At 40.3% G+C, this 12,685-nt stretch overlaps 1 protein-coding gene across 5 annotated transcripts in view; it reads left to right on the top strand.

Annotated features, from left to right (window-relative positions):
- Ada2a (Transcriptional adapter 2A) overlaps window positions 1-5,943 on the top strand; it is a 121,114-nt gene extending 115,171 nt beyond the window's left edge. For all 5 annotated transcript variants that reach the window (XM_090382116.1, XM_090382115.1, XM_090382114.1 and 2 more), the window contains one exon: window positions 5,692-5,943. In XM_090382116.1, the coding sequence (XP_090238242.1) occupies window positions 5,692-5,883 (192 nt within the window). In that variant the 3' untranslated portion in view covers window positions 5,884-5,943. The remainder of the gene's footprint in view (window positions 1-5,691) is intronic.
- The last annotated feature ends 6,742 nt before the right edge of the window (window positions 5,944-12,685 follow it).

Raw genomic sequence — 12,685 nt, 5'->3', positions numbered from 1 at the left:
AGAACCACCTTTTTGCTTCCTCATTTATCCCTTCTACTTTTTCTGGATGTATTTCTCAAAAATTACAATCTACAGAAATTCATATCTCAACCTACACCACATGCACTGTACTAAATATTATAGGTTTTAATACCATTTGTGTTTGGGGTTTTCATTAAAAAAAAAAGAAAGAAACATGGGAATTGCCCCTTAGCCTTTTGCAAGGTTGGCACTGTGCTGCTGCTTGTGTTACACTTTTTTGCATAATAGGCAGCATTGTGCCACCTCCGGAAGGGTTGGGGGCACTTTTCATGGAGAAAGCTTCTGTTTTATAATTAGCAGTTTTCACCTAAATATGCTGTAGTTTTAGCAATATTACTTTCATATGGTTTAAGTGTGATTAATTAATTAATTAAACTCTTCGTTCAGTTAAATATGCCAGTAAGTTCCCTTTTTTTTTTTCTTTCCTATTTGAAAAATGATAAACATTTGACACTACTCAAATGAAGCACATGGCAAGATATGAGAAACTATCACTTACAAGCAAAATGAGCATGACTCTATTGCCTTTTGAAAACAACCACATGCACCCCAAGAATTAAACAACTGTCTAGAAATCTGAAACAAAAAATTTATGATGTCATAAATTTCCATTTATATATGTCTCAAGAACACTTGTGCACATGAAGCATATCTGAAAATTTGTGTTCACTTTCCAAGAGAATTTTCTGGACATGCCACACATTTCAGTACCCCACATTTTAAATTAAACTATTCATTAATTTAGGACATTTAACTAAAAATGTTCACTGATCCTGCAGTATAGTATTGATTTCTGATCGCAGTGTTATCACCATAAGTTGCCTTGATTTTGTGCTCCAGATGAACAGCATTTCCGTATGACACAAATAATTGTTTAACAGATATTTATTTAAAGTATACCCAGTATAAAATAAAATAAAATAAAATAAAATATTTCCAGAAGCTTTCGGAACTCGTGTCCCTTTCTCAACTGACAGAATTTTTGAATACATTACAAGCAAAGTGTGGCACGTTACTCATTCGTCATTGTTGTAGCACGGACGTGTGCTGCCTTGCGCCAGTGATCATCCATCAATAAAACGGTTGTCTCCAGGATTGGATGTATACGCATGCCTTTCTGGCGATTTAATGCCTTAGGGTTGTTCATTATGTTTAGTGACTCTAGCCATAGGCGGTGGCGAAAGTGTCGCGCGTGGTCCACTATCTCAAAGTCGCTCTTGGGGTCAAGATCGTGGTTGGTAGCCCAAAAATGTTCTGCAAGCGCGGACTGGTCAGTTTCGGCAAGCCGGATTGCTCTGTCGTGTTCCGTGAGGCGATCCTGGAGACGTCTCGATGTCTCACCTACGTAGCAACTGTTACAGGCCCTACAGGTGATACGGTACACTACATTGCTGCGTAAGACAGGTGTGACAGGGGTCTTCACACTGGAGACAAGTGAACGTAGGTTCCTACCTGGTAATTGTACACATTTTATGTTGTAACTTCTCAGGATCTTCGAGATACGTCCTGACACTCCTGGATAGTACGGAATGTAGGCGGATGATATGCCGACTTGCTTCGGAGGTCTTGGGTTGGAAGTAAGTTCTTGTGCCTGTAACAAGCATCTGTTTAGTACATGGGATGGATAACCGCATCTGGTTAAGTCCGCCTTCACACGGGAGATCTCGTTACGTCTAATTGTGTCGGTGCTGGAATGGCTCCAGGCCCTGGAGAACAGGGTGCGGGCAGTGCTATTGAGATGGCTTGGAGCGTGGCCGGACCCGTAGTTGGTGAATTGACCGCACCACATGGGTTTGCGGTATACTGAGGTCTCTAGATGTGGGCCTACGCGATGCACTAGCACGTCCAGAAACGGGAGCGAACCGTCCACCTCTGATTCTACGGTAAACTTGATGAAATTGGATAGAGAGTTGAGGTATTCTAGTAGTACCGTTTCAGAACCACGTGGTATTATGGTAAAAATATCGTCGACATATCTACACCACGTTGTAATAGGTGTAGGTGGGTTCTGGTGTATCTGCTTCTCCAGATCTTCCATGGCGATGTTAGCTACTACGGAACTGACAGGGGCACCCATAGCAGTGCCATGTACTTGTTTGTAGAGTGAGTCTTCAAAGGTGAAGATGCTGCTAGAGAGGCATAGGTTGAGGGCGGTACAGATGTCATCAGTGGATAGTGACGTCCTGGATTGGAGGCTTAAGTCCCTCTCAAGGAGCCTTCTGGCGCAGTGCACGGCCTGTTGGACGGGAATCGAGGTGAATAAAGAAACCACGTCAAATGATGCCATGACAGAGTTATCAGGGATTGAAATGTCCTTAATGGTGTTAATGAATTCACTGCTGTTTTTAACGGTGTGAGATGTATTACCTATAAGAGGCGAGAGGAGGCTCGCGATGTGTTTGGACAGTTCATACGTTGGGGCACTGCAGCAAGACACTATAGGTCTGAGAGGAATACCCGGTTTATGGATCTTTGGTAATCCGTAGAATTGTGGTAGTTGGCAGCCAGTAGCACGCAGAAGATGGTGAGTCGCGGTCGGGATCTTCTTATCTTTAAGCCATGCGTGGACAAGTTTATTAACATTTGCTTCCAGACGTTTCAAGACTTTAACGGGAGGATCAGGTAGAGGTTCATATACGTTAGGATCGAGTAATAGGGCCAAGGCTTTCTCTCGGTAGGCTGATCGGTCCAGCACAACAGTCCGGCGCCCTTTATCCGCAGGAAGTACAACAATGGAGTTGTCTTTTCTTATAGATGACAGGGCGGCACGTTGGCGGTGGTTGAGGTTTGAGCACGTTTTTCGAGTGTTGCGGAGGACTGCGGCAGTCTTGAATCGGATCTCGTTGGCAGTTTCTTCGGGAAGGTTGGTAATACTGGCTTCTATGCCCATAGCGAGCTGTGTGATGGGAGGTTTCGATGGTATAAAGGCGAATTTCATACCGTTTGATAAAACACTCAGCTGCTCGTTGGACAGTTGTTTGTTACTTAGATTCAAGACGAAAGAAGTCGTGTCGTCTGAACGAGTGTTCGTCTTTAAGGAGTTAGTTCGCCGTTATACCATCGAAACCTCCCATCACACAGCTCGCTATGGGCATAGAAGCCAGTATTACCAACCTTCCCGAAGAAACTGCCAACGAGATCCGATTCAAGACTGCCGCAGTCCTCCGCAACACTCGAAAAACGTGCTCAAACCTCAACCACCGCCAACGTGCCGCCCTGTCATCTATAAGAAAAGACAACTCCATTGTTGTACTTCCTGCGGATAAAGGGCGCCGGACTGTTGTGCTGGACCGATCAGCCTACCGAGAGAAAGCCTTGGCCCTATTACTCGATCCTAACGTATATGAACCTCTACCTGATCCTCCCGTTAAAGTCTTGAAACGTCTGGAAGCAAATGTTAATAAACTTGTCCACGCATGGCTTAAAGATAAGAAGATCCCGACCGCGACTCACCATCTTCTGCGTGCTACTGGCTGCCAACTACCACAATTCTACGGATTACCAAAGATCCATAAACCGGGTATTCCTCTCAGACCTATAGTGTCTTGCTGCAGTGCCCCAACGTATGAACTGTCCAAACACATCGCGAGCCTCCTCTCGCCTCTTATAGGTAATACATCTCACACCGTTAAAAACAGCAGTGAATTCATTAACACCATTAAGGACATTTCAATCCCTGATAACTCTGTCATGGCATCATTTGACGTGGTTTCTTTATTCACCTCGATTCCCGTCCAACAGGCCGTGCACTGCGCCAGAAGGCTCCTTGAGAGGGACTTAAGCCTCCAATCCAGGACGTCACTATCCACTGATGACATCTGTACCGCCCTCAACCTATGCCTCTCTAGCAGCATCTTCACCTTTGAAGACTCACTCTACAAACAAGTATATGGCACTGCTATGGGTGCCCCTGTCAGTTCCGTAGTAGCTAACATCGCCATGGAAGATCTGGAGAAGCAGATACACCAGAACCCACCTACACCTATTACAACGTGGTGTAGATATGTCGACGATATTTTTACCATAATACCACGTGGTTCTGAAACGGTACTACTAGAATACCTCAACTCTCTATCCAATTTCATCAAGTTTACCGTAGAATCAGAGGTGGACGGTTCGCTCCCGTTTCTGGACGTGCTAGTGCATCGCGTAGGCCCACATCTAGAGACCTCAGTATACCGCAAACCCATGTGGTGCGGTCAATTCACCAACTACGGGTCCGGCCACGCTCCAAGCCATCTCAATAGCACTGCCCGCACCCTGTTCTCCAGGGCCTGGAGCCATTCCAGCACCGACACAATTAGACGTAACGAGATCTCCCGTGTGAAGGCGGACTTAACCAGATGCGGTTATCCATCCCATGTACTAAACAGATGCTTGTTACAGGCACAAGAACTTACTTCCAACCCAAGACCTCCGAAGCAAGTCGGCATATCATCCGCCTACATTCCGTACTATCCAGGAGTGTCAGGACGTATCTCGAAGATCCTGAGAAGTTACAACATAAAATGTGTACAATTACCAGGTAGGAACCTACGTTCACTTGTCTCCAGTGTGAAGACCCCTGTCACACCTGTCTTACGCAGCAATGTAGTGTACCGTATCACCTGTAGGGCCTGTAACAGTTGCTACGTAGGTGAGACATCGAGACGTCTCCAGGATCGCCTCACGGAACACGACAGAGCAATCCGGCTTGCCGAAACTGACCAGTCCGCGCTTGCAGAACATTTTTGGGCTACCAACCACGATCTTGACCCCAAGAGCGACTTTGAGATAGTGGACCACGCGCGACACTTTCGCCACCGCCTATGGCTAGAGTCACTAAACATAATGAACAACCCTAAGGCATTAAATCGCCAGAAAGGCATGCGTATACATCCAATCCTGGAGACAACCGTTTTATTGATGGATGATCACTGGCGCAAGGCAGCACACGTCCGTGCTACAACAATGACGAATGAGTAACGTGCCACACTTTGCTTGTAATGTATTCAAAAATTCTGTCAGTTGAGAAAGGGACACGAGTTCCGAAAGCTTCTGGAAATATTTTATTTTATTTTATTTTATTTTATACTGGGTATACTTTAAATAAATATCTGTTAAACTATGGACCCCAGTACTCCAGGCCCATTTGTCACAAATAATTGTTGTTTGTTTGTAATGCCCTATGACTGCTTGAGGAAATGGAAATAACCAAATTCATGGTAACACTCCATCCTAAAAGATTAGTACCATAGTGTGAAAAGTTTTATCCATTCCCTGCTGATTTTATAAACTGTGGATGTAATGGGTGTAAATCCTTTTGATTAAAATGCTTTAGAATATGGCTGAAGCTTTTTAAAGTTTTTTTTTTTTTTTCCTTTTTAAAAATAACTTCCCTTAATATAGCAGAAGGTAAGCTCGTAAAAAAGAAAGCACAACCTATTATTTTGTTTTGTGTTTTTTTTCTTTATTGCACTGAATATTTTTCATTCATTTTAGGAATGATATGATTTCTCTGATATCAACAATTCATTTACATTTAATTACAGTACATTTAATTACTAATATCATTGTTTACCCACCATTCATATTCTTAACAAAATAATAAATAAAAAAATAAATAGATTTACTGTGTATACCTGTGTATTTAAATGTTTTTTTCCCTTCCTTCTTTTTTCTTCTAAACAGTTGTGCTCAGTACTTCGTTTAGTTCCAGAAATGTTCTTTAACATTAAGAGACTTCTTATTAATGAGTGTCAAAAACTCCAAGGTTTACGGTTAGCAAATGCTCGCTCACTAGTGAAGATTGATGTTAATAAGACCAGAAAAATTTATGATCTCTTGATAGAAGAAGGTGATATCTATAAAAGCAGTTCCTGAGGTGACAGTTCATTTAAAATATTGTTGTATAGTTGCTCTGATAAGTGTTGTAATAAACCCTTATCACCTGACCCAAAAATAAAAATTACTTTGTTTCTTACTGTAAACTGAATTCTTATTTAATTTTATTTTTATAAAATGTTGTGGCACGAAGCAAACATAGAGAAGAGAGTGACAGAAAATACTTAAGAACTATTGTCTGTCTCCTGGACTTGAATTACTAAAAATTATAATTTTCAGGAAATACATTGGAAAGAAAGTTTTTCTACATAAGAAAAATAAATAAATAGAAAAGAAATAATTAGAAAAGTTAGTTCAGTGAGTTTGGAGTTGAATATAAATGGATGTTGGCTAATTGACTCTTGGATTCAGAGTGGTTTATGAAGAAAGATGTATGATTTATGGTCACTAATTTAGAAGAATAGTGAACATAGAAATAACTGCAGGAAAAGTATGCACTGGAAACTGAGAGACTGTAGGGAGGAGAGTAAGTTTGTAAGTCAGAGATCAATAACATTAACCTGACTGCTTTTTTTTATTTTTTTTTTAATGGAAATAAGGAGTTTACAGAGGTTCTAGGGTGATGACTCCAGATGTGAAAACAGTATTTCGTGGAGATAGAGCAGATTTGTACAAAGCAGCTGTTGAGCCATAAAGTGATTCAAAGTGGAAAGCCTCATTATTTTGATGCAGCATTGATGGTATGTTTTGCCAAGAAAAGTTAGAAGTAAATATTATCTCAGTTCCTATGATCGAGAATGAGCATAGAGACATTTTTTTAGAGAGATAGCATTAGCATTAGTGGAGGCATATGATGCAAGAAAGCAAGCTTAAGCAGTATCAACAAAAAAATAAACCTTCCACTTCACCCCTCCGTTCGTTCGAAATACCTGTCCAGCTGAGCCTTAAATTTATTTAGGCTATCAACTTCCACAACAAGGGATGGAAGTCTGTTCCACCAACCAACTACCCGTTGGCTAAAGGCCAAATTTCCACACATCTATCCTACATCTGTCTTTCCTCAATTTGAATTTATGCCCTCTCAGGTGATTATTCTGAGCAAGAGGCAGGATACCATCAGCATTGAGCATGCTCAAACCATTCAAGGCTTTATACACCTCTATCAGATCACCTCACTGGTGCCTAGTCTCCAGACACTGTAATTTGCAAAACTTAAGCCTTTCTTTGTAAGACCAACCCTTTGTTCCATTCACTAATCTTGTTGCCCTCCTCTGTACTCGTTCCAGCAGTTCTACATCTTTCTTGAAATGAGGCCTCCAGACCTGTATACAGTACTCGAGGTGTGGCCTGACCATTGCCTTATACAAGGGAATAATCACCTCCTTATCACTAAAAGAAAAATTCACTGCTAGAAAAATTCCTGTATATCATTGATAAGACACCATGAGCTACTCTTGCAGCCCGTCTGCACTGCTCAGAGAACTTCATATCTGCCTGCACAATTATCCCCAGGTCCTTTTCATTCTCTACCACTGTCAGTGTAGTACAACAGAGTTGATACGTTGCTCTTGGGTTGCTGTTTCCCATATGTAGTACTTTACATTTGTCAATGTTAAACTTCATTTGCCAGCTCTCAGCTCATCTGCTCAACCTTTCCAGATCCTGTTGCAGCAGCAGCATAGCGTCAGTAGTGTCCTTAACAACCCTGCCAACCTTTGTAATGTCTGCAAACTTGGACATTAAGCTTGATATACCATCATCAATATTATTTATAAATACAGAAAACAATAATGGACCCAACACTGAACCCTGAGGGACTCCACTAATAACATTAGTCCACGATGAGCAGTGTCCATTGATTACCACTCTCTGTCTTCTCCCCCTCACCACCCCTTTATCCATAACAGCAATTTGCCTCCAGTGCCACACTGCTCCAATTTGTGCAGCAGTCTTCCATGTGCAACAGTATCAAAAGTCTTTCTAAGATCCAAGTAAATAATATCAAAGTTATTCCCTGCATCCAGTTCTTTTGTGACTGCATCATAGTATCCAATCAAATTGGTCAGGCAAGACTTCCCCTTAACAAAATCATGCTGTGTCTGAGCTATAACTGAAGTCTTGTCTAGATGATCCTGCAGTGCTTCTTTAACCAGTGCCTCCATTAATTTTCCTGGAACAGAAGTTAAACTCACAGGTCTATAATTACTTGTGTCAGCCTCTGATCCTCCTTTGTGAATTGGGGTCACATTTGCACATCTCCAGTCTATGGGTACTTCCCCTGAGTCCAAGGAAGCTTTCATAATTATGGCTAAGGGTTTGCTTACTTCCTTTGCTGCCTCCTTTAATATAACTGGATAGATCCCATCCACACCCGGTGTCTTTCTTTTGTTTATCTTCAGCAATTTGTCCTCCACTGTACTCTCAGTTATTACAAGATTATCTAGTTTACTGCCAGAGTTGAGTACACCTCTGGCATTCCCCTCGCTGAATAACTCCTCATGTGTGAATGTCGATGCAAAATATTCATTTAGTTTGTTAGCTACCTGAGCAGGATCATCAACAGTTGAACCATCGATATCAAGTGGACCAATCTGATTCATCCCCTTCCTTCTAGAGTTTACATAAGTAAAGAACTCTTTGCTGTTTTTCTTTGCATCCCTTGCCAAAGATTTCTTGTAATCTGCCTTCGCTTGCCTAACCTCCTTTGTAACTTGGTTACAGATCAACTTATATCTATCATAGGCTTCTGTGTCACGTGTTAATTTATATGTATCCCATGCATTTTCCTTCTCTGCGATATGTCTCATTAGTTCATTGACAGATATGACAGATTTAGGTTCTGAGAAAACTTGAGCTAATTGTTTGCCCCTAAAACTTTCAAACCATATCCATGTAAGTCTGTTTTGGGTGAAAGGTAAACCAACCAACCTTAGGATATCCATGCAGTTTACATTTTAGCTATAGAAGGACAGTCCATTTTTTTATATTACAGGATCTGCTACTTGAAAGGTACTGAGCTCTCAGATTATGAGGCTGCCACTACAAGTTCTCATCTTTTGTGACTAATAAGTAATATCATCTCAGGGGCTCACATCTGCTGAGTATGGGCTTGGTACACCCAGGTTCCTGAGCTGGATATCATCACTCTTCTCTTTCTTGGTGATTCTCTTCTCCTTCTGATTCTTGTTCTCTCTCTCTCTCTCTCTCTCTCTCTCTCTCTCTCTCTCTCTCTCTCTCTCTCTCTCTCTCTCTCTCTCCTTCCTTCCTTCCTTCCTTCCTTCCTTCCTTCCCTCCCTCAGGGTAATTCAGATATTTTTTTTGGCTGGTGCAGCATAAGCCTCAGGCTTCCTTTCACTATATAGCTAATAATAAAATAATAATACCTTAAAAAGAGAAGTACTAGGTATAATATTTCTTATTAGTAATTCAGGTACTGAATTAATAATAAGTAATATTTTGGCACTTGCTGGAAACTGACCATTGGAAGTCTACTACAAACCTCATCAGTGAAGCACAAGATGAGAGACACCAAAAAGTAAGAAAACTGAGTTGAAAAATGAGCTAATTAAAAATTCTCTAATAAGTCTGTCTGTAAATTATACATTTTACACATAACAGACTTGCATCCAAATTTTTATAGCACAGATTAATAAAAAAAATGTGGGCAAAGGTATGGCCTTTCCTAGTTGGTAGAAGGAATTTGTTTAGTAAATATGAAATTCGTTTGAAATTTGTTTAGTAAATATGAAATTCGTTTGACCAGCAGTACAAGGATCTTTGCAAATGCCATAAAAGAGGCCTTGAAACTTTAATGAAACTATTAGTTTTTTTGTTATTGGGAATTAAAGAAATCAGTGAAAAGATACAAGGTTGCTGGTATGGAACAAGGTAGCACTTGCATCATCCTCAAGAGTACTTGGATGCAACCTCAGTTTACGATATGCACAGAAAGTGGTAATGATATAGATGCTCAGCTCACCCCACATCTAGGCCACTGGAAAATAAAATTTATTTAAAAATAACAGCAATATCAGGGTAGCGAAAATAAATAAAATACAGAATACAAAATTATTATTATTAGTAGTAGTACTGGCAAATGATGCAAAGAAGCTGGCTTATTCAGCAACAGTTAAAAAATCTAATAATATGTCTAATTTTTCCTTAAATTTATTCAAACTACCCACTTCCACAACAGTGGTAGTTTGTTTCAATAATCAATTACAGTCTACTTTAAAGAAAAATTTCACACACCGTTCTTTTCCTGTAGCCATTCTTTTTCAATTTGAATTTATGTCCTCTTTTGTATGTGTGTTATATTTTATCTGGGAAGGAGTTAGAATACCATCATCATTAAGTTAACTCAATCCATTTAAAGGCTTCAGCATTTCAATCAGGTCTCCATGCAAGTGCTGCAATTAGTAGAACCAAACGTTTTTTGCAGTAAGAGTATCCCTTTGTGCTCTTGGCTAATCTGGTTGCTTTTCTCTGCATTACAATGACCCACATCTTTCTTAAAATGAGGCTTCCGGACATGTATGCATTATTCCTTATTCAATGGAATAATCACCTCTTTACCCCTGCTAGTAAAGTTCCTGTATATCATTGACAGAATCACGTGAGCTGTTCTGGCAGCCTGTCTGTACTGCTCAGAGAGCTTCCTGTCAGACTGTGCAATTACCCTTATGTCTCTTTCATTCTCCACTACCTTGAGTACCACCTAATTGGCATGTTATTCTGGAATTACTGCTGCCCATATTTTAGTACCTTGCATTTACCAACGTTAAACCTCAGTTGTATGATCTGCAAATTTAATAAGCTTGATGTGCCTGCATCAATATCATTTATAAATACTGTAAACAGTTAAAGAACAGTGCTGTACCCAGACAAACTCCAATAATAACATTAGTCCAAGAAGAGCACTGTCCATTTATAATCACCCTCTGTTTTCTGCCAATCAACCATCCCTTTAGCAGTAACTTCCCCTAATGCCAAACTGCTCCAATTTGTACAATAGTCTTTTGTGTGGAACAGTATTAGCCACATAGTACAAGGAAGCAGCAGGAGTAGTAGCCATATAATGCAAGGAAGCGACAAGCTTTTGTTGCACTGGATGAAAAAGAAAATACAAATTATGTGCTTACCTGCTTACATCTCAATAGTATTCGCTATATAGTGCAAGGAAGCCACAGGCTTATGCTGAAAAAAAAACTACCAAGTAGATAAGAAAACACAAATTATATGCTTCCCTTGTCACCCAGGTAAGTATTCAGTTGACCTTTGAATTTATTCAAACTGTCAGCATCAACTACCTGCGAGGGCAACTTGTTCCAGCAATCCATGACTTGCTGGCTTAAAGAAAACTTCCTACAATGTAATATAAATCTCAACCCCTGTAATTTGAATTTATAACCCCTAGTTCCGGAATTCTTTATAAAAAATTTAAAAAATACTATTATATTAGGGTCACCCGGTAATTTCTTACATATACCCATTTATGTAATGTATCTATAAATTGCGTGTGTGTTCTTTGGTCGATTTGCCTGTTTTGCTGGATTGAAAAACCTTGCTGTCTACACCTGAGGCTGACTAACTCAGCCCACAGAGTGAAAAAAGCCCATAAAAGTTCCTCCTGTCATCGACAAGATTCAAACTTGGACCTTTTCCACCCGGTATGGGGAGGATGGTGACAATACCACTGTGCTAGCCATGCATACTATATTTCTTTGTAAAAGTGAGCATTCCACCTTCATTCATTTTACTAATACCTCTCAGAGCCTTGTAAACCTCAATCAGGTCACCTCTGAAGTGCCTGGTTGCCAAGCACTGTCACCCACATAATTGGAGTCTTTCCTCATATGAATGTCCTGACAATCTCACCATTCAAGTTTTCCGTCTTTAGGCCTTTTCAAGAAGATCATTGTACAGCGGGATTATGGCATCCCTAACCCTACAGGTTAATGTTCAATAAATTCAATAAATCATCGATAGGGCACCATGGGTTTTCCTGGCTGCTTATTTACGCTGTTCAGAAAACTTCTTATCTACCCGTATTGTAACTCCCCCTTTCCTCCACTGTTTTTGATTTAAACCCATCAAGTGTATAATTTATTTGTGGGTTGCTATTCCCCAAGTGTAAGACCTTGCATTTAGCAGCATTAAAACATAGCTGCTATTTTTTCTGACCATCTTTGAAGTCTGTTTAAGTCATCTTGAAGTGCTGCACATAGGCAACTATCCAGCTGACCATTGAATTTCTTTAAACTCAGCCTCAACTACCTGCAGAAGTAACCTGTTCTAGCAATATCACCTTGCTGGCTAAAAGAAACCTTTCTACAATCTAGGTTGAACCTCTTCCCCAGTAATTGGAATTTTTGGTGTCTAGATTTCAAATTCCTTATAACAGTAAAAATTCTGCCTTCATTCACTTTACTAATCCCTCTCAGAGCACTGAACCCTGAGGGACTCCACTAATAAACCTCAATCAGGTCCCTTCTAATAATATTCTTGGTTACCAAACTCTGTAGCCCACATAATCAATGCCTTTCTTTGTATAGTCACCCTTTTGGCAATCAATAAATTATTGATAGGACACCATGGGGTTTCCTGACCCATGTTTACACTACCCAGGAAACTTTATATCCCATATCACAAATTTTCTTCCTCTACTGTTTTTAATTTGATCCCACCAAATGCTAGAACCTGATAACTGTGGTATCCCCGGGTTTCAGCTCATGCCAGATTATTGAAAATTCCGATTTTTTGAAGGTTATAAGTATTCAGGGCTAATTTGTTATTTTTATTAGATAAAGCAGTATCTCTGATTCTTATGATTTCCATAGAA

This window comes from Mastigoproctus giganteus, chromosome 9 (assembly GCF_048544385.1).
Source record: "Mastigoproctus giganteus isolate SK-2022 chromosome 9, ASM4854438v1, whole genome shotgun sequence".
Lineage (NCBI taxonomy): Eukaryota > Metazoa > Arthropoda > Arachnida > Uropygi > Thelyphonidae > Mastigoproctus > Mastigoproctus giganteus.
Note: the sequence above shows the minus strand (reverse complement) of the source record. Positions and strands in the feature narration are given on the sequence as shown.